The following is a 22,598-nucleotide window of genomic DNA, read 5'->3' on the forward strand; positions in this document are numbered from 1 at the left end:
CATTCTTCTCACTGCTTCAATCTACGAGCGTGTGTGTGTCTTTTGGCAAGTAAACATAAACATGCTGCATTGTTCTAGTATATTGTAACCACTGAAGGAGACAGTACGCACAGGGTGGTGAGGAAGACGTTTGCATTTTCCCGACAGTCCCTGAATACAGCAACAGTTCGAAAACTATGGCGGCGGAGTGTTTGACAACATGGACCACAATAACAGAGCCATGGTTACGGGACAAATTACAATTAAACCATCCATGTCTGGGTAACATTATCCTATACTAAGCATAACACTACATAGAAATGAACAAAGTAGTTTTGACATACAAACACGGAGGAGTAAAAGCGTGACATTTAAAAAGTTTCGAGGCATAAGCTAACGACGGCTAACAGTTTACAGTATCCGTGAACCTGCTGCAAACCCGAAATCACTTTTATCCTTTTTAAACAGGTGATGTCCGCTCACTGAGTCTTCCCGGCACGTGCGAGGAGAAGATCAGACATCTGGGAAACGCACTGAATAACTTTGTTCGTCTGAAGTCTCTGGATCTGTCTTGCAATGTGCTCTTTTCTGTTGAGGTAGGATTTAAATCTGACAAGATGTATCTTTATTCATCTCCCTTGTTACAGATTCAAATTGACACAGCAGTACAGTGGGATAAAAGTAGCAGCTCAGGGTTAAAGTGATAAAAAATAAATGAAATAAAATAAAGCAAAGTACTCTATACAGTAAACAATATGTGTAAATAAATCTACAATAAATAAATGTGCAATATGTAGAAATTCCTGAGGTGATATAAATGTGTACAATGATCCTGGGATTTACATAGTAAGGATAGCATCAGTCTTTTTTTTAGTGGGAGTGGGGGTACTGGGAGATGCAGTGTTTTGCAGTCTGCTGGCTGATGGTATGAAAGAGCCCCTCAAGCACTTTGAGGCTCATGGCTGGACGTGCTCCTGAGCTGCCTCAGCTCGGCATAGAGAGGATGAGTACTGTAAACGTGTTTGTGTATCTTCTAAATAATTCAACGTGCATTAAACTACTGTACAGCTTTCCCCTTCATTGTATTACCAAGTAGATTCAAGTTTTTTGCGGTGAAAACACGTTTTATTCCACACAGTTATTAGACAGTACCATATACCCTCAACTCACCCGAACACACTCTTATACTCTCACCCCAACAAACACTTTTCAAACTATTGTAATAGGTGTCATTGGCAGAAACAGCCATTGATACTGTCAGGCACTGCTTTGATGATAACTGTCACCTAACCTATTGAAAGTTTTTGGTTCCTTTGCAGGGGGTGCAACACTTGAAAATGCTGGAGAGGCTAATCCTATATTATAACTGCATACCGTCCCTAGAAGAGGTAAAAGTGCTGTTTGAGCTGCCGGCTTTGAAAGAGCTAGACCTCAGACTCAATCCGTTGGCCAAAAGTCACCCACATTACCGCCCTTATGTGGTGCATGCCATGCCCAATCTACGCAAACTAGGTAAGATATAGCCATGTCGTCCAGATTGTGCTCATCTCAGATCAGTTTGTAGTATTTACGTGTGTCCTCTGATGTTTTCAAGACAGCTGTTCAGTTAGAGACACTGAGCGCAAAGCTGCCATAATGCAGTTCTCATGTGACCTTCCACCTCAACAGAAGAGCTCCTCTCTGAATCAGGCAGCTGACCGAAGGTAAACTGACTGCCAGGTGCTTCACTTAAATGAGTGCATATGATTAAATATGTCAGCTAAAGAACTGGACTGAACTTTATGTTGTCTTCCCTGCCACATTGTACATAATACTTCAAGATGATCGTTGCTGTTTTGCTTGCAATTACCAGAGGCAGTGATCAGCTATTGGCTTTAGTAAGCCGTTCAACCAGGAGGCTTTCTCTCCGGACAGACACTGACGATATTGTGTTGAACTCTGTTGCTATGGATCATGGAGGCAAAAGTAAAACTGACTTAGTTCACAAGAAAGCAGAGTCACCTTTAACTCACCTACAGAGAGGTGAGATGTTTAAGTCTAAATTGTTTGTAAAAATTAAAAACTAAAACCACATGAAGTTATTTTTTGTCTTTCTTCTTCTTAAATCTCAAATTCGTTTGCTTTTGTCTTCTGTCTCAGAAACCAAAGAGGAAGAATCAAAAGATTTTACAAAACAGCGGAGCTCCACTCCAAAACAGGTAATTTAATTTTTCTGTTGATCAAACAATATCAGCAGCGTTGTTGGCTTTATTTGTATGATTTGAGAAATCTGTTTTTTTGTTGTTGTTTTTTTTTAAATAGGAAAATGCGAAATCCATCCTCAGGTATCCTGCTTCAAAATATGGTATGTTTACAAATTGTCTTTGTTTCTCCATGTGCAGAAAATCAGTCAGTGTTTTTGTTTTTTTAAACTCAATTTATATTTCAGTTTCATACATAATCATACGTACAGAATCACATTCATCATATTATCTGCTGTTTTCTCAAATTGGTTTTCAATACAAAGTAGTACTAATAAGGACATGATGACAATTAGGGCAAAACAAAGGGACCAAAGACTGTAACAACACAAAATAAAATGAAGTGAATGCCTAGATATTTAATGCCACCTATTGGCCATTTAAACTCACTCTGCAATTGAATTATATCTGGAAATGTGGTCCTTTAAGTATAGTATTGTTGTTGCAGGTTTTGTTGGATACAACAATACATCATCTGCATACATTGAAATTTTGTGCTGTTCTCCATTTATTGTAAACCGTTTATGTCCCTAATCAACTGTGCTAGTGGTTCAATACTGATATCAAATAATAGAGGGGATAGTGAGCAGCCTGGTCTACAGCCACGTTCTAAGGTGAAGCGGTCTGAGAGAAATCCGTCCACCTTAACTGCAGATTGTGGATTTGAATATAGTGTTTGTATCCATTTGATGAAGTTCGGGCAAATGTTTAATCATAGGGATAGTAACATTGACTCCTCTCCACTTCGAATGTTTTAAGTACATGTTGGTGGTCTAAAAGGAGCATGCTCTAGTAGCTGAAGAGGTTGATGAGACGTTGTCAATTTTATCTCTACACTAGTTAATCATTCCAGCTCTATCTTGAGGTTAAAAAAAAACATGACCCATAAACAGTGGTGGACGAAGTACACAGACCACGTACTTGAGTAGAAGTTGAGATACCTAGTGTAAAATATTACTCCAGTAAAAGTGAAAGTGCTCCCTTTAAATGTCGACTTGAGTAAAAGTATAAAAGTACTTGGCTTCAAATGTACTTAAGTATCAAAAGTAAAAGTAATTTGGTGTAATGTAGTTCCAATGTCTTGGTATGTCCTTTATACACTCAATCAAGTCATTTAAGGTTAAAAAGCCCACTAACACCACCCTGAAAACAAAATGTTTTCCATTTGTGATATCTGGTATTGATATCTTTTGAAATTATCATAAGCACATCATACTAAATGGAAATCACCTGATTAGGAATTAATAGGGAGGGGGAAAACCACACTAGACACATATTTCTTTAACTTCCATGTGTTGGCAGGGCAGGCTACTGGACAGCGAAACTTTGTCAAATGAATGCTAATAGAGATATGGATGGAGGAGAAGGCAAGTTGGGACAAGTAGCCAGGTAGGGGGCCGGGCCAAAACTGCTCGACACACGATGTGTTCTGATTGGTACACTTGCGGTGCACGTTCATTTGGACCTGTCACAGCAGCTGGTCATGCATGCATGTTGTGGAAAGGAACATTGAAAGGAACGACAGGTTTTTGGAAAGTAGTTGAGTAAAAAGTAAGATTTTCCTCTTCCAAATGTAGTTGAGTCAAAGTATAAAGTCTCACAAAACAATGATACTCAAGTAAAGTACAGATCCGCTAAAAATTTACTTAAGTACAGTAACGAATTACTTGTACTTCGTTACTGTCCACCACTGCCCATAAATATGCTTCTGTGTAATGGTACTAAAAATCTGTCAGTTTCATTTGGTTGCTATACGCTTTTATAGGAAATCAGAGCAGAGTGTTGGACAAAACAGATAAATTAAGTAAAACACATCTGGAGAAGCATAATAAGTGCAAACTAGTACATTGCAATAGTACACAGAAAGCCCCCATCCAGCCCAACCCCATCTATAAACAAAACAAACAACACATTTCGTATAATAGTTCAATAAAGATAAGTAAATGACAGTAGCTGTTCCTCATTCAGTGTTTTTTCTTTTCTGTTTTTGACATATGTAAAAGCACCAGTAGGTGGAGACAGAAGCCAATTTGTCTTTATTTTAATCATCAACTCAAGGTGTCTATTGATGATCAATTAAACAGTGTTTTATGATGTTCTTTGTTAATATTCCAGATAACACTGAGTCCAAAGTGTCATATGTTGAAGAAATGTCTCATAAAACAAGATCTACCTCATCAAAAGTGACTGAAAGACCAAAGGTGTCATTTGGCCCTTATGTGGAGAAACACAGAGCTGTGCCTGGAAAACAAAAGCAAAAGGACTTCCCCCAACAACCCAGGCATGAAGCCAAAGGTCATTTTACACCTAATCCTGGTAATGACTGATTTTTTTATGACTTCATAAATAACAAATGTCACTTTGTTGATGTGCTGCTGAATGTGTGTTATCAACATTTTTTCACAATCAAGGTCACTGTCATAGTTCTTCATTTATTAATATCCGGCCACCCAGTCCATGTCGTCCTGGTTTGAATCTATCTGACCCCTCCAACCCCATTTTACATCCTCCAAGACTGACCTACTCTAGCTTCAACAAGACAGAAGGGGGATCCAGCCTGCCGCAGCATAACGAAAAGAAAAAAAGGGTAGAAAGTTAATTCAATCTTTCAATTATTTGACTTCAATAATTATGAATACTTTCTTCTGACAACTTGGATGTTTCTCCTCTGACTTATCTTTGAATCCACTGTGCAGGGTGGTTATAGGAAACCCCTTGAGATGCTGCTCAACCTCGTCGACAAACACTGGACTGGAGAGAGATCGCTGCATCATAACAACAACTTCCTGTGTGAGTTGGGTTTTGGGGAATGTGGTATCTAATTACAGGAGCCTGAGATTATGAATGTCTTCCCATCATTGCTATTTCTGGCTCTAGCACAGGCAGTTCAGATCCTTTCTATGATGGAAACCGATATTTCCATTCGGGAGGCTGAGGTCAAGACCTTAAGACGGGAAGCTGGTGCACTGAACTTTCGAGCGGCTGCACAAGAGGAAGAGCACAAAACTGAAGTCCGTAATCTCTCCACTCAGCTGGATGAAGCCCGCAGTGCAGTCGTGAGCAAATTCTATAGTAATAACAACAACATACAATTAAAGATCAGCTTCATAGGATCTCCAGACAGTTAAGCAAATTATGTGCCTGTAATCCAACACAGGGTAAACTCAACGAGCAGCTGAGGATCATCTTGGGGGAGAATGTTGCTCTGCAAAAGCAGCTCATCAAGTTAGAACGACACTACCTCAAGTCTATGATGAAAAGTTCCCCTATTACTCAGATAAAGGGTGAGTGACAATGCCAGTTTGAGACACATGTAAGTGAATATTTAGCTGATTTTCCCCCCATAACATGCCATGCCTTGTTCTTGTGCATCCATAGAGGCTCAGACAGAAGTGGAGGAACTAAGGAAAGAGATCGAGGGGCTGAAGGAGAAAGTACAAGAGGCTGATAAAGTCAGGGATTTGTCAAGTATGCTGCAAGAGAGCCACAGGTAAAAGGATGCCCCCATCTAAGCGTTGGCACTTGGTTTATCTGTAACTTCACACTCTCAACAGTGATTTAATCTAACCTCTAAATCATACACGCCACAGGTCCCTGGTGGCTACCAATGAGTGTTTGCTAGCTGAACTGAAGGGAAGTGGGGAACACTGAAGATTGAGGAAATTCACAACACAGTGGTTACATCAAAGCAAGACTGAGCCGGGCATCATTTAAATAGTGCAGACACTGTACGAGCTCCAGCAGCTGTTTTCAATTAATTTGTACTTGATTTATATTGGTGCAGTGTACATTTAATTTTTGTATATATTAAGTTCCCAGCCCTTTTGATAAACGTAGTGTTCATTATTTCCAAAATATAATATGCATAGGCCGTGTTTACTTGATGTAAACAGTGCTGGGGGAGAGGCAATTCATTCAAAAAAGTTTGTATATAAGTGTGTGACAGGGCTGTTATGTTAACAAATGATTTTGGGGGGAAAATGTTGGTGAGATCATAATGTATTTCCTGGATCAGTGGCAAGATTGTGTCTATTTGCCCCCCCCCCCCCCCCCCCCCCTCGTCGTTTTTTAGGTCAGTTATGTCTCCATCTGCTTTGTATGCTGCAGTGGAATGAATGCATCTAGATTCCAGCTGCACTGTGACTTTATTTATACTTAGGCCTTAGGGCTGGAGAGCCACACACACACACACACACACACACACACACACACACACTAATGCAAGAGCAGGGTAAATCAGGTTAGGATGTGGATGCTACATGCAGTAAACTGAATGCAGTTTTTGTTTTTTATGTAAATGTTACATATCACTGGTTGGTGCAACTGGTGGAACGTTTCATGATCATGATACTCCTGAACAAGCCATAAGAAAGCATCAAGTTTTGACTGACACCCTATAACCCAGTCAGCAGAGGTTCTGGGGTGTTTTTTTTATTTTCAATAAAGCACTACAAATCATGAACACACATTAAGAGGTCTAAAGAACAAGAACAAAAACACACTGCATGCACCGGGCCACAATAGCACATTAAAAGTTATTTCAAAGAAGGGAAAAAAGGACAATATTGTTCCTCCATTAAAGGTGCACAGTATTTGGCATTAAGCACAGAAAACAGATGATACTCATGCTACTGCAGAAGACAAAAAACTAACACATTGATAGCTGCTGGTTTTGCGCTTGATGCATGATTCTTCATCGGCTGAGGCTACAGGTGGTGTGAAAGAAACACTGTTACAATGTTGGAAAAATATTTTACAAAAGTATATTACTAGTTTGCAATTATCGCTTTATCTCTTACAGTATTTAAGGATAGAATAGTAAGCCCCTGCTTTTTTCAGTTAAATGTGTGCCTGGGATGACAGTACCACACATTAAAAGGTACTCGTGATCAACAAATATAACATAAGAAAATAGCTGACTTTGCACATGTACAAGTTGATACATATTGATTTCAAGCAATACAAGATTTTACCATGATCCGACAATTTAATTACTTAATCTCTTTTTTTTTTCCTTTTTTTTAAGCAAGAAAATATGAAGTCTGTCCAGTAGTCTGTCCTCACAGCAGGCATGGCAGTTCCAATAACATACATTATTTATATGCTTCTGAATCAAATGCAGTATATATAACATGCACAAAGTACAGCAATACAGGTCAAATAAAAAAACATGAAGCCAGTGTCATAAATTAAGCCATGTGGCTAAAACTTTTATCATATACACAATCTTACCACAAATATATTAGAACTACTGTATATGAATCTGATGAGTAAATACAATTTGAAGTAGAATGTTAAAGATACAATCTTGTACAACTCGGCTCATCTGCTGTGGTTAGAGCTTCCTTCTTCAGCTGAAGTCACCAATTGTGAAATGCATGTTATTAAAATGGTAGACACAATAGGGTCTGAATAATGACAGTGTAAGAGAAAATAAAGAAATCATATTTAAAGAATTTAGTTTGAGTTACAAGACCCATTTCAGTAATTTGCATGTTTTTTATGCTTAACACATTTACAAAACCCAGAAGATATGGCATAAGTTAAAAAAAAGACACAATTATCTAAATTGTATCTTTCCAAAAAAAAAAGAAAAGGAAATTGACAAAGACATATATCCTACAATATATAATATATAACAATATCCTATTCTTGGTTTGAGCTGAAGGCAAATTATTCAAATGACAGTGTGAGCTATAAAGTAAATCAACAGCAGATTTTGTAAAGACCATACAGTTAAAAAGTTGGGATGGCAGACAAACAACACTGAAGATGGAATGAACAATTTTAATATTCCAAAAGAAAAAGAAAAACTAATAATATCTGTCAGAAATGTGTGCCAATTATTACTTGAACTTTGCTGAAACAAATTAAAAACACATTTATTCGCCTAAATATGGGAGTAGAAAATTTTTCATTAAAAGTGCAATGTTGTTAATTCATCAAACTGTTGTCTCACTTCTGTTTTTCTCAGCATGTTGTTCATTGTGCTCAATAAATAATATAAGGCCCTATCATAACAACAAAGCTTCAGTATTCATAGCATAGCAGTTTCTCTCATTTGTTCTCTTTCAGTGTTTGGCAGTAGCTCGCTATCAGACAGGAATGTACCAGCTGGTGATGACTTTGTAAAAATACATGTAAACAGTTTTCCAGTTCTCACACTTCACAAAGAGAGGAACTCAAAAATATCACTCTCTCACACACGCACACACAAAATAGATGGGTGGGAAAATATATGAAAACCTATTCTTTTGTGCTTTCTTTGAGTACTCCTTTATTAGAAAAGTATCCTAGTAGTAGATCAAATGTTTATTTCCTCATCTTCTCCCTCACATGGGTTTGGCATCAGTGGGTTTAGTGACTTTCTTTTCGTAGGACCCTTGATGTTTGTATCCCGAGACATATCCGGAAGTGTCAACTATGTCTACTCGTCCCGCCTTACCCTTCCCACGCCCGGTGGTGTCAAAACGCTCCTTGTGTGAGCCTGTAAACTTGCTGGTGTCTGTGAGGCGGCTCACTGTGGGGGAAGCCACGGCTCTCTGTGAAGAATATTGCAAAATATTTTAGTGTATTTGGCAAATGTTACTCAAGGTGAACATGGTGCGATTCTTAATGAAGTCTTACTGTGACTCCAGCAATGACAGGTGTCTTCCCCTCGATCAGCTTAAAGACCTCGGCCTCAGCATCCTCTGCGGTCTTTTCTTTATATTTCTTTTTGGCGAGTTCTCCGAGGGCAACCTTGAACTCCTCAAATGTGATGGTGCGAGAGGATTTCTTCCTGAAATGTAAGTGGAAAAGGAGCTTAAGTGTGGGATAACACTTGTCGCAATAAAGCACATAAAACCCCACAAAAGGAGTATCTGCACACATGAATCTCCAGGGACAAAAAAGCTATATTTAGGCCTGATTTATCAGTAGGTTTTTCAGCTTTTCGGTGTAGTTTGAAATTTTTAAAATGAGAACTGTCAGTAGTGTACACAGAACCATGTGTGCTCACTTCAACATAGCAGATGTAAGACTCAGCATGGAGATGGTATTCCACTGAGATAAACAGTGAGGAAAACTTTCACTGTTTGGATCTCGTCTCTGTGTGTATCAATACTTCACTGTCGTCTGAGCAACTCCACAGACCTACACGTACAGCTGTAGCCTGTATATGTGACTGTCTCTTCACATCATGTATCATATTGTGTTCGGTTGGATAGTGTATGACAGTTTCCCAGCACCAGTACTCAGGACCCAGAGCCCTGACTTTTTACATTCCAACTAACTAACAGGGACATTTAGACCTGCTGAATCCAACTAAGTACTGTGAAGACACTGTATTCTCATTCGTAAGATCAAATTGTTGTAACCCCTGGTAATACTGTACCATAGATCATCATCATCAATCATTCTCCATCTGGTAGAGCTCCAGTTGTTTAACTGGCCCTGTGCCCGTTTCACTTCCATGTTGGAAAGTGCATAGTAACACAAACACAAACAGCCATCGCTGTGGTGATAAAGCACCTACACAACAGCCTATAAAGCCTGCAGTCTCCCCAGGCAACCTGCTGTCATAGCAACAAGCTAGAGTAAACAGGGGTGTTTGGGTTTATTATTAATTTGACTCATCTAGTGACCAGTTTTGTTTGGGCGATCCATCAGTGTTGAACATTTGAGAGCCCTGTTCCAGCTGCCACTTCTGTCCTCTGCAGCTCACCATACTGACCTATTAAATTCCCATAAGTATACAAATGATTCAGCTGTGTAAATAAATAGCAAATCAGCATCTAAGGAAGCTATGATAAGGTTAAAGAGGACAAAAGTTGTAGAGCAAGGGTAACTTCAGCTTGGAAAACTGTGGTAGCTGACCTGCTCTTTATTTACATAGTTCAACCATCTAGACTGCCTCAGATAATGTTCAGTGATGAGGATATATAACCAAACCCTGGAAAATAAAGGGCATGCCAGTATTTAATTAGTGTCTGCCAGATTTCTACCTCATCTATAGTTTATGGCTATGTTCACACTGCAGGCCTTAATGCTCAATTCTGATTTATTGCTCAAATCCGATCTGTTTAATATTACACTTTTAAATGTGGCCTCCTGGAGTGACCCGCATGTTCAGTTGATCATTAATGACGTCACGCACAGAACAGTGTTTACAGAAGCGAACATGGCAACAGCAACAGCTGGTGAAGTTACTGGTAGTCTCATATTGGCTGCGTTCACACTGCAAGCCAAAATCCGATTTTTAGCCAATCTAGATTGGAACCAGATGGCTCTTACGAAGTCTGAACACTCATAAATCACATGAAATCCGATTTATGCAAACCAGATTGAAACCACCTATGGAAGGTAGTTTCAAATTGCATTTGGACAGATGTGTCTGAGTCTGAACAGCTCCAAACACTCAAATCGGATTTGAACGTCCGTGACGTCTCTCTACGTCTCTACGCTACGTCACTCTATGCGACACCAGACCCGCGCTTATTGGAGTTGCTGTTGCTAGCTGATATCAATGGAGGCAACGGAGGACGTAAACATCAGTCCATGGACAGAGGACAAAACCATATTCTTAATCTTTGGGGAGATGGCTCCGTTCAAGCGAAGCTCGAAGGTGTATTGTTGCTGTCGCTGTCACAATTATATGACATCACACAATACACGCTGGATGACCCCTCCGCTCCGACGACGTTGCCATAGCAACCTGTCAGATTGGTCATTAATGTGGCCCAGTCTGAACAGAGCCAAATCCGATTTGGACACTTGCTAAAAACAGTGTGGACAGTCAGGCCTAAAAATCAGATTTGAGAAGGAATCAGATTTGAATCAGATTTGCCTGCAGTGTGAACGCAGCCTTATAGTCTAATGTTAAAAACAGTGTGTGGTGGCAGCCGGCAAATTTGTGAGCGGGGACGAAGAGGAGAAAGAAAATTACTACTTTAATGATGTGTTTATGCAGAGTATTAGCTGTGTGTTGCAGTGTGTTGCTCCAGAATAACGTCAAAGTCACATTAAATGCAACCTGACTGTTCAGATTGCGGTTGCGTTAAAAAAAATCCAATGTGTATCCGATTCAGTACCACATTTAAAAGTGGCCTGAATCGGATTTGGAAATGTCAGATTGAATGCAACTTGTGCTGTTCACATTGTCAGAAACAAATCAAATATGGGTCACATTTGAGTGAACCAATCGGATTCAGGTCACTTTTAACTGCAGTGTGAACATAGCCTATGTTGTGGTAGCTCCAAGCAGACAAATGGCACAATGTGGTGCAGTATACATCTGTAATAAGAACTCATTCAGCCATACTGTGATTAGCCAGTGCTCATTAAGATGTTTAATTTTTCGTGTGCAAGCAAAGGGCTTTGACACTGATTAAAAGGAAAGTTGAGATCTGCATATCTGGCATGGCAGCTCAGTCACGCCTGGAGTCAGAGAGTACATGAAAATGAGCCCTTCCCCCAGCCTGTACCTCTTTTTATCCTGTGCTTTGCTCTGAAGTGTACACACCACACGCTTTGTTCAGATTGTACTGTACAATCCACCTCAATGTACTGCAGAACTGCAAAATGCATGCTGGACTGTCCAGGACTTTGACCAGAACCTGTAGGTCTCAGGCGACAGAGCCCGCAAATTCACATACCAAGGACATATCCAAGGAGTTTATGTATGACATTGTACAGATTCACCACCAAATGTATATATATGTATATGTATATATATATATATATATATGTATATGTATATGTATATGTATATGTATATGTATATGTATATGTATATATATATATATATATATATATGTGTGTAAATGTGTATTCTTCCTTTAAACTTCAACATATTGTTTGCACATTTCTAAATATAGCTAAGCTTAAATCCCACAGTCAGCTTTAAGTTGATGCAGAAATTCCCCATCTAGTCTTGCCAAGAAAAAATGTTCAGCATAAAACATAAACACCCATTTGTGAAGGTGTTGATGTGGGTGATTCAGAAGTCCAGAAAAAGATACTTTTCCTTGAAAAATGCAAGAAAACAAAGGAATGCCCAAGATGGCCATTATTTTTCAGCAGAATATTCATCATTAATTACAGTATAATTGCCAATCATGTAGATGCAGAGTAATATAACTCAGTTTTTATGCTTTAGATTATGTATGGCATTGCTATATTCTGAAGTCAAATCCTATTTAAGATATCTTACAGTTGTATACTGTCAGGATTGCTTTTTATGAGTCACGGGATCTTCTGTAAGTGGAAGAATATGCATTATCCTTTTTGGAGGACTGGCTTTGCATGATAAAGCTTAACATTTTAAAGATGCATGATGAATAAAGTTATTCAAGTGATGCCACACATATGGCCTGTGGCAATAACTGAGGGCTGAATCCTACCACAGCCATCCTGTGTGTCTCTTGAAACGTGAGTTTTTGAGGTTTTTAATTAAGGAAACTGATGCCACCAAATCCATCTCCATGTATACTTACTTTAAAGTACCTTCTGTGCATGTTCATACTTTGTAAACAAGTACTAAATGAGAAACAAAACATATTTATAGTATTTTGTGTTGGTATTGATTTGAACCCTCAGCCATTAAGTCCCAGCTTTGTGGATATATACATTTTTGGTGCTGCAAATCTTCTCAAATCTTCCCAAAATAATACATTTTTACAGAAAAATAACACATAATGACTGACACTGAGCATTACATGGTCACACACCAGCAGAAAATGGAAAATCAATGTTGGACCTTTTTCATGACTGCTCCACTCCTGACATGATGCTGAGTGGCTTCTATACTCTTCTATTCTGGTGCTGTGTAGCAGACTAATCTTTATTCACATCATTCAACCAGGACATAAAGTGCAAAGCTGCTTTGTGTATGAATGAAGATCTCCAAAACAGCCATGCACAGATGCACATTGTAAAAGCTCTGCCTTTTTATATCACATAATAGATACCTGCACTCATCCGTCAAGTTGTTATACTGCACATTCACTATTCACTTGTAGCATTGGGAATAGCTGTATAAATAAGAAGTTTTTCTTCTTTGGTGGAATGATATTGAGGTCATGGATTATTATTAGACTCTCTTTCATGTAAATCAAGCAGTGAGGTATGAATCAATCCAGCCTGTGGGAATACAGGATGAGCCATGCTGGCCTTTTGCTCCGGCTGCTATTTCTGATGGACAGCTTCAGCTAAGACAACTTAATATAACAAGGAATCGCATGTTCAACACTATTGCAAGAAAACATGAAATTCAGTAACTACAAAGTGTCTGAGTTATTATTGTTAGTTATAGCTATTTATTTTACACATATGCATAATAGATTACAGCTGTTTCAAAATCATCAATAATTCAGTTCTGTGGACTTTAATGAAACAGTAAGAAACAGATGACATGAATTCTTACAATATGACTCTGACACAGTCTTTATGGGTGGTCAGTCAGTGTATATAAAGGTTTGTGCCTGTTTTACCTGACTTTGTGCTGAAGACAGTGTTGTTGATTAAACTCTGTGGATGCTAATGAAACAAAAATAGCTGTCAGTGCTCTTTCCTACAGTTCCTACAGAGCCAATTTACATCTCCACTTTTGTTTTCTTGCAACCACAAAGCTACGTACTATGTTTGAGACTTTAGTGTCCCTTTGGGCATGCAGATCCAAGTGACTAAGCCTGTAGTCATCTCTGCTGCTGCAACAGTAATGTAATGCTATGCAGTAAAAGAACACAATCTTGTAGTAACATGCCTGTGGTGAGCTCCACAGATCAAGAGTACTATATAAACATCATAATTAATCTTGGCTTAACTGGTTCAGATGTTGACAACTTTAATAAGGGCTACTAAAAACACATTTTTGGACAATAGGAGTTCAAACCATTTCACAATTTGTATCTTTTAGTGTTGAATAAGGTTAATGTTGTTCTTACTTGACTTTGCTAAAGACGATGTCGACATCAGTGAGGGTGATGTTCTTGCCATCAATCACACTGCAGTCCTTGCAGAGTTTGGACCAGTTCTTGCCGTGCAAATCTTTGCCGGTAGCACGTGTGTCACCATGGATGGCGAATCGCCGAAACGCCTCTTCCAAAGCAGTCAGCTCCACTGGTGTGGATGACCCCACACCTCCTTCACTGGTCCCATTAGAATCAGATGAAAGCCTTTTGGATGCCCGGTCTTTAGAATGTTCACTGTGTGGCCGTAAAGGGGCCGAACTCATGTTAGAGTGCTTGGCTGTCTGGACTTTAAAGTCATCTATGTTGTCTCTGAGAGGGAAAAAATACAACATCATCTGACCATCAATGTAACATAATAGGTAAACAAATCCCTCCATTAATACACATAACTGAATGGTTAAAATACATCAAGACTATTATATAAATTATATAAGTAATAACTGGCTGCAGATCAAGGAGAAAGACTGAATCATTTCTAACCAGATTCTCCAGGAAAAGCTTATGGAATTAATCAAAATGACAAGAAAAAAAGACATTTATTCAGCCTGTACACTGAGGAGGAAGAGAATCGTCCTTTAGCACAGATACATCTCATCTCACCCTGATCCGTAAACCCTGTGACAGACAAACTTTTCAGTACAAAAACAACAATGCGTCATGCCTTAAGGTCAAGACACGTCTTGCTAATATGTCTATAGCTGTCCCTTTTTGTAAAGTTATTCTGTTACAGGCAGGATTAGACTCTCCAGAGGTGTGTTTCTATGCAGAGGCTGCATGTGAATGGGCAGATGTCTTGCATGTTATGGCAAGGAGGCGAAGGCTATAAATATCTCTGTGGAACTCAAAAGGCCCACAAATCAAGAACCAAGGGAGCAGATGGTATATTTGAACTAACACACAAAATGTGAAGTGAAATCTCATATAGATGTCTTCCAAAACTTACTTCTGGTCTGCCATGCTTGAGCAGGAATTTGGTTCCCTCTGTGCAGTGCTCGGATTAGCTGACTTTTGTTTCCTCTTTGTGCTGTTGAAAAGATGAGAATGTACATATGAACATATGTGAGTGCAACAGGTAGAAAGATGGAGAAAAGCATGAAATTAAAAAAAATAACACATGATTGTTCTTTACACTAAATGTACAATATTCCACTTGCCTTCACTGTTTAAGCATCCAAAATAAGCACAACTGCTGATGACGTTATGTCTAATTAAGTCTGACACACAGACGGAGATACATCTAAGAAAAACCTGTCAGATTAGAATGAACAATAATCACAATTTCAAAAGGCCAAATTCCTCTTTATTAAGCCCACATTACTTCCAGACCACTATCACCTCTCTGTCTTGTATGATGATTTCATTCAGACAAACTAAAGGGATTCCTATCTAACCACATCATCATCCTGATTTGTGTCACCACATACAGAGCAGCAGTATTTCACCTTCTCAACTCAGCCTCACACTCCAATCACAGCTGAAGAGCTCACTGCAGTCCTTACTCATTAAGTAAGATGCAGGAAAAATTACTGCCATGAAAAATGGTTAAAAAACAGAAAAACAAGCTACTTACATTAAGACAATGTATACCTGGATAATCTTTGTAGGAAATGACAGTTATGTGCTTACCTTTCAGCTGTTCCCATAATTAACTCAGCATCCTTAAAGGACGTGTGTTGCCGTGGCAAAATACACCCTAATAAAGTCTCTAAAACAATTTGCCAGTAGTTGTACACACATACAATCAAGATGCAAACTGGAGAGAGATGCTGTGTCCCACAGACTAAAGCGTCAGCTCCAACTAGTAAAACGAGTCCCCCGTTGTTTGCCAATAAAGTTTTCTCACTCACCCCCAGTGGTGCCATGTAAAGTGAAGGGTTTTGTTTCCACGACCTTGTGGCCTACAATCACAAATGTGACCTTACTAAGTACAGTGAACAATTAAATGGGTACAAAGGTCCCAAGACTGACACAGCATAAAGCCATCACAATCAGTATGTCGATTCTTAGGGAAAAAAGAAGAGATTATTAATGTCTATGAATAATGGCATTCAGAGCTATGAACACTGGGAAGCCATTGTCCAACGCAAGTGCCTCCTCTGTCTGACCCATGCCCATTTCTTCACACATACACACATGGTGACATCGCAGACTATCACTATTGATGGCAGGGGATTTGTAGTCATAGGTCATCGAGGACTCAGGCAGAGACAAGAGATTGAGTTATTGAGGTTGTTATAACTCAATCTCTATCAGCAACAAATTACAATTGAATGAGGTATTCACATCTCTCCATGACAGAGTTTAGTTAATGACTGAAAATCAAAAATCCATTTGCAGCGATGAAAGACTCACAAAGGTCAGGTCGCAAATCCACACTAATACACTCAAGAGGTATATGTACAAATGAAAGAAATGCAAATTTTCAGACTCAGAAGTTATTTAAGCTTTATAAGTATAAGTGTTCATCTGATGTAATTTAATCTTTAAGAAATTAATCCCTTTGAATTGAATTGAGTATAGACAGAAATATTGCATTAAATCAGATGATCAGAGCCATACCTAATCTGATGATAAATATTACATGACTAATCAATTAATAATTTATTATTGCCCAAGGTCTTCAAATCACTTATTTTATCCAACCCACAGTCTAGAACAAAAGAAATTCAATTTATGTGCCCTGGTGATCAAGTGAGTACCATGCATGCTACATAATGGCAGTGTTCCTGATTTGAATCCGGTCAGGGACCTATGCTGCAGGTCATTCCCCTCTCTCTCCCTGTTTCCTGTCGGCCTCTCTGCCAGCTACTATCCAATGAAGGCAAAAAGCCCAAAATAAATCTTAAAAATCAATTTACAATGATATAAAACTGAGAAAAGCACTAAATCATCATATTTTAGAAGGTTGAACTAAATAATGTTTGACATGTTTGTTTGATTACCAACTGAAATGATTGCAATTGATTTTATCTGTTGATGAACTAATTGATTAATCAACAAATCATTTAATCTCTAATTCTGATCTAACAGATTCTGATACATCTTTGGATTTTTCATCAAGTAGTCCAAACAAGTTTACCTTCACAGCACATATAGGAGCTAACTATTAATAATCAATACAATAATGAGGTAATGCTAATAACATCAGTTATCCAATTAATAAACTACATCACAAATAAAAACAGAAAGCAAAGTAATACTTGCTTTCTGTTTTTATGTAATGTGGGTTTTGTTGCTCTTGGATTCCTTTACTGCCCACACTGAGTTTCCATCATTAACTTTACTGTCAGTGCCCATCCACAACTTTTCATAGAGTAGCTCCTTGCTGTGTGTTTTCCTTTGTGTCTCAATGACAGCGGCAAAATCAGTGTGAGACAAAGGCATCTTTTTACTCTCCTCCAATTTATAGTCAGTAGTTTCAAGTGCCTAAGTCCTCAGTACAACAAGCCTCCTCAAACCACATTATGTTCAATACATGAGAGAGGTCATTAATACTCCACTGAGCTCAGTGGCCTGAACACACAGACTGAGATGAAAGGAAATGTGCTGCTTTGTCAGTGCTTTAGATTATAGTCAGTAAAGACAGTAGGGAGTAGAGAACCACTTACAGTAGCCCACATACTGATATGGTGGCTGCAATATTGTGAGATTAAACATTCAGTTGCTGTTAAATTTAAAGGACTGATTTTAATAATGGACAAATAACGACCTCATTATCTCAATTTATTCCTGCGTCTTTTTTTTGCCACATACAAACGAGAAGCTATTTGTTTAAGGGCAGATCTCCAGAGACAAATCTGTGACTAGATGACAGCATGCTTACATACACTCCCCTTCTGGCAATACACTGCACAGATGAGTGCTTAAACCATAAATTGACCCATTTTGAACTGCATCTAATTCAAATCTATTCATAGCAACAATACGCTGCCATGGCTGGAACATTCTATTCATTCTCAAGGGAGGAGATCAGCCAATGGACGACATATAAACTGTGACACCAAAATCAATTGTTTTGTGTTTAACTGTCAGTTTAGCGGATGGTTTAACACACAAAATGATGATGTCGTCAGAGTGATTTGACGTTTGTGTGTGTGTGTGTGTGTGTGAGAGAGAGAGAGAGAGAGATAGAGAGAGAGAGTGAGAGAGAAGAGAGGCAAGTGTTTCGTTGAAGCCTACTCGTCCATCATGCCATCATGGTGAGTGAGCATGCAGAGCTCCCATCTGCTTTCTATCTAGATCAGTATCCTTTCCAGGCAGCTGCTCTGGAATGCAACCATGTCAGTCAGTCATAAAACAGAGACCATCATCACTACAGTAAACCCCCCCCCCCCCCCCCCCAAGCCTTTCAGGACTGACCTCAACCTATTAAAGTACACCATGCCAGTCTGCCAGCTTTCAGTCAGACAACATATACTAATGAATGGGACTAGCAAAGTGGAATGGTGTCAACCGATGTTGCATCATCTGTAAAGCATGAAGCTGACAATATTCAAAAATGTTCTTTCTGTCTGTGGCAAAAAGTCTATTACTATCAAAAAATCACATGAAAAAATTGAAACCAAAGTCAAAGTTTATTTATTATGATGAACATGAGCACTGTAGTTTTAGTCAATCTTACCTAAACCATCCCTGTGCTGTACATTTGTACTAATACAGCTGAAAATAGCATGAAACAAATGCACTATTTACTCCTGTTGAGTAAAGTTAACTACAGTGTGCAGGTGTTGTACAACATTACTTTCTAATGAAACAATATGTTTGTGATCTTTAAAGATTAGGGAAGTCAAAAAATATTGAGAGATGAGCTACTGGTTTGGGTTTTTTCATGAGATTAGTTGACAATGTTACAAATATAGCAGCAGCCACCAGGCCTATATGCTTCATCTCACCTGTATTTCAGGATTTTACCACCTGACACAACTGGAAACAACCCTTTAACCATTTCTCAGTTTAGCCACAGTTTGGCCCCCTCCCTCACCCCCCTCCCCCTCCCCTCCCCTGAAGAGAGAGGAGGGTATGACATCAACATGCTGCAGCTCGAGGACTGAGGTCACCACCACACTGTCTCTGTCAGTCCTCACCTCCCTAAACCCTTGAACTACTCTGTGAATCATCGATCTTGGCAAGCATTGTGCTGTAGAAAAACAAGACGTTCAAAACAAGCTACAGCAGTTATTGTTGGCAGTGACAGCAAGCCAAATAGAGGTATAAGGCAGTGTAAAAAAAAGCCCAGGGGTCCTTATGCAACCCCACATTTGAGAGGAATAATATGATGCCAAAGACAGCAGACGTGTCCCTGATATGGCTCAGATGGAGAAAGGCCTGTTGACCCAACAGTAAATTAGCTCAGAATAGAGTACAGAGAAGATTTTAAGAAGCCAGACACTGTTGTATAATGTCATTTTGCATTCATTTAAAAATGAATATGAAAGGGTTTGTAATACCATATGGAAATATATATAATGTCTGCCATGTTGCAGCAATTTTCCATCCAAGCAGCCACAAATGCTGAAATACACTGGCAACTATGTCTTAATGTAAAGGACAACATTAATAAAAAGATCTAGTAAAAATAAATGCTGTTGGACTTCAACACTTCATTTTGCCTACAAGCAATCCTTTTAAATTAGTATACCTGACCTGAATTTGACTCATCACAAACAAAATAGGTTAACTGTTTATGACAGAACCCAAAGGCTCTCGGTCCAGTGCGATGAAACACAGAACAGAGAAATCTGGGACAAACTCAGTGACGGTCTTCTCATGCATACTAAATTCAACCTATGGCGAGAACACAGCAACATAGCCATTCACTGAGAACAATAAATATATTACCTCCCTTATGACTGAGGTAGATTGCCTCTGAATAGCACCACTCACATCATGATATACATTATTAATTTGCAACATACCAATCATCACCTCATCATCATACTTATTTCTATATCTGTCTGAATTATTAGATTTGTGCTCCATTCATGCATATGGCTCCTACTACTCTTTTATAACATCTGGAAGCCAATAAATGTGTGCATAATTCCTTTTTTCATGCATAATTATGTAACTGCCTACACTTAACCAAACAGATTGGTACACAGGGTGCAGCCACAGTCCAAATGTCATTCATGCTGACCAATAATAATGGTTATTGGGGAACCTTTCACTCTCTAACTGTCTCTCGTGGAGCCTGCGTTTAAAAGACAAAACAGAGGAGGAAAAGCTGATGTTTATGTTACTGGAGATGGCTGCAGCTGCTGGTTACACCAGTGTGTCTGAGTGAGTCTCTAGAGCGAAACATGTTACATAAACTTGCAAATGGCAGATTCACACAGCAGACTCCACGTGACCCGTTTGTTATTGTCACCCCCTAACGCATGTCTGTCAATGCAAAACATTACAGTACAGGTTAAACCCTTGAAATTTCACTCAAGTCTGCGCTGCAAGCATGCTGCCACACGTCCTAACAGCTTCAAAGACACCTTATGTTGCAAATTCAGTATTGAGGAAGCATACAGAGGCATGAAAAACAAAACAAAAATAGCACCTACAGGTATCAGCTGAAATGTGTAGGCTGTCATATCACCCAATTCTTCATTTGACATTTCATGAAAACATGCAGGTCTGCCATGAGCCCCAACAATCAATAACCTATATATACCCTGATAAGTCGGACAATGATGCCAATATTGGTTTTAATTACCCGGTGATGTAATCCTCCACCTCCTTGTCAAATTCACAAAACCATAATTACGCCTCGCGCAGCCTCAAAGTCTCTGTCCTCCCCGCTGCCTGGGTTTAGGTCTGGCCGATGGCTCGCTCCCTTCGTGATGCTGAAGAGAAACCAGCCCGCTGATTGGCTGCAGCAGTACACGACGAGCTGTTGTCTTCTCGCCTCGCTGTTGTGGGCTGGTGATGGCGCCTCGGTGCTAATTGGACTGCTGATAAACAAGCAGATTGAGCTCGAAGCATCTTTTGGTGCGTTGACAGGCAGAGAGTGAATATACAGTGTAAGCAGAATGGGTTTTAAAGAGAATCATTTACAGCTTACTGCTCACAGGGTTCCCTCATAATTAGTCTCTATATCATATTTCTGAACCACAGATCTATGTTCCATTCATAAATACACCATGGATGATTAATCAATATTGAAGCTTGCGGAGAGTGTGCATTATTTACATTTGACACTATTAGCTATAGAGAAAAACATTCACAAGCACACTAAATTATTATGGTCTTATTTTACTTTGGGAAGGGTCATAAGATTTCAGGCTAAAAGAAAAGTGTTCAAGGTGTAGTCATCCAAACGTAAAAAGTATGGCTGTATGGTACGTAAGAGTTAATAAACAACCACTGTAAAGGAAATGCATCAGAGGCCAATGGTCAAATACAGTTGCAATAAAAAAATCGAATTTCTAAACTGAGTGCACTCTGATCCTGACATCACTCTGGCTTGATTCCCTGAAGGAAATATCTTGGCAGGAATTTCTCAAAACAAATATAATAGTTACTAGTTTTAATATATTATTAATAGTCCTCTAGAAAAGGATGTATATCTTCTATCCACTGGCTGCCATATAAATGTGACTCCTCTGATGTCCAGCTCTCTAATGTGTTACACAACCAGGACTATCCTAATGGATGGGCATTATGTAACATCTAGCTTTGATGTAGCACAAGTGGTACCAGACTCCCAGATATACAATTCAAAGAAAGTGGTAAGTCATTAAAACATGCGTGCCTGAGAGCTTAAGAAAAGGCTCAGAATAGTGATACAAGTGCACTATAATGAAAGCAGCCTGGACTGAGTGTAATCGTTTGGTGACATAATCTCAAGCTGCATCAATTGCGCCACTGTGTGGTTAATATGTTACAGTTGGAAAAAAAATAGGTGGTGCATTAGTTCACTGTATTGCTTGCCAAATTTCTGAAATCAGTATTGGCCATGAAAGCAGGCACTGCACATAAAAAGAAACACAATACCTCAGTCTGAACTTGTTCAGAATACACAGAAAATGTGCTTCAGGCTAAAGTTGTTTCTTGATGTCAAACTTGTGGCATTCAGTCTACATCAAGCATCATCAATATACTTTATATCTTTTTATAGTTCACCACAGCTGCAAATCTCTCATCATCTGAAGTAATAACTGAGCTCCAGCACTGACAACAGGTCTCTTTATCTAACTCAGGCTTCCAGGTTTTTATGTTTTTCACAGACATGCCCTCTTTCATGGAGAAAACACTGAATATAGAGAGAATTAATGACTGTTTTCAAACATCTGGCTATAGCTGCAAAAACATTGCATGGGCTAATGTTCCTTGTTTGGAAAGCCATACTGTAAAGCTTTGCTGTTTGAAGCTTTTGGTGTTGCTCACACACATTTCTCCATTAAGATATGGGAAACAATAAATAGAATAAGGATGACAG

The 22,598-nt window shown here is 39.0% G+C and overlaps 2 protein-coding genes across 2 annotated transcripts; one reads left to right on the forward strand and one right to left on the reverse strand.

The window, feature by feature from the left end:
• The first annotated feature begins 176 nt into the window (after positions 1-176).
• Positions 177-6,226, forward strand: cep72 (centrosomal protein 72). The gene is made up of 14 exons (XM_053327272.1): positions 177-261; positions 448-575; positions 1,299-1,491; positions 1,574-1,682; positions 1,832-2,001; positions 2,119-2,177; positions 2,281-2,323; positions 4,335-4,535; positions 4,631-4,806; positions 4,916-5,009; positions 5,097-5,275; positions 5,377-5,503; positions 5,598-5,709; positions 5,810-6,226. The coding sequence occupies exons 1-14, from the start codon at positions 177-179 to the stop codon at positions 5,868-5,870; spliced, it is 1,737 nt and encodes a 578-aa protein (XP_053183247.1). The 3' UTR covers positions 5,871-6,226.
• A 393-nt stretch (positions 6,227-6,619) lies between these two features.
• On the reverse strand, positions 6,620-20,977 carry LOC128366595 (tubulin polymerization-promoting protein). Its single transcript, XM_053327332.1, has 5 exons — positions 20,874-20,977; positions 15,114-15,194; positions 14,144-14,479; positions 8,847-9,000; positions 6,620-8,761 (listed from the first exon to the last, which is right to left on the reverse strand). Exons 2-5 carry the CDS (start codon positions 15,125-15,127, stop codon positions 8,552-8,554), a joined length of 714 nt encoding a protein of 237 aa, XP_053183307.1. The 5' UTR covers positions 15,128-15,194; positions 20,874-20,977; the 3' UTR covers positions 6,620-8,551.
• Between the last annotated feature and the right edge of the window lie 1,621 nt (positions 20,978-22,598).

The sequence above is a fragment of the Scomber japonicus genome, chromosome 10 (assembly GCF_027409825.1).
Source record: "Scomber japonicus isolate fScoJap1 chromosome 10, fScoJap1.pri, whole genome shotgun sequence".
NCBI lineage: Eukaryota > Metazoa > Chordata > Actinopteri > Scombriformes > Scombridae > Scomber > Scomber japonicus.

Bases quoted from the DNA above. Each gene is read 5' to 3' on its own strand.
- LOC128366595 (XM_053327332.1), bottom strand. The intron at 9,001-14,143 runs GTAAGAACAACA...CTTACATTTCAG, and splicing joins ATCGTCTTTAGCAAAGTCAA to GAAGAAATCCTCTCGCACCA. The intron at 8,762-8,846 runs GTAAGACTTCAT...TATTCTTCACAG, and splicing joins CTGTCATTGCTGGAGTCACA to AGAGCCGTGGCTTCCCCCAC.
- cep72 (XM_053327272.1), top strand. From the start codon at position 177: ATGGCGGCGGAGTGTTTGACAACATGGACCACAATAACAGAGCCATGG. The intron at 2,324-4,334 runs GTATGTTTACAA...TTAATATTCCAG, and splicing joins GTATCCTGCTTCAAAATATG to ATAACACTGAGTCCAAAGTG. The intron at 5,504-5,597 runs GTGAGTGACAAT...GTGCATCCATAG, and splicing joins CCCTATTACTCAGATAAAGG to AGGCTCAGACAGAAGTGGAG.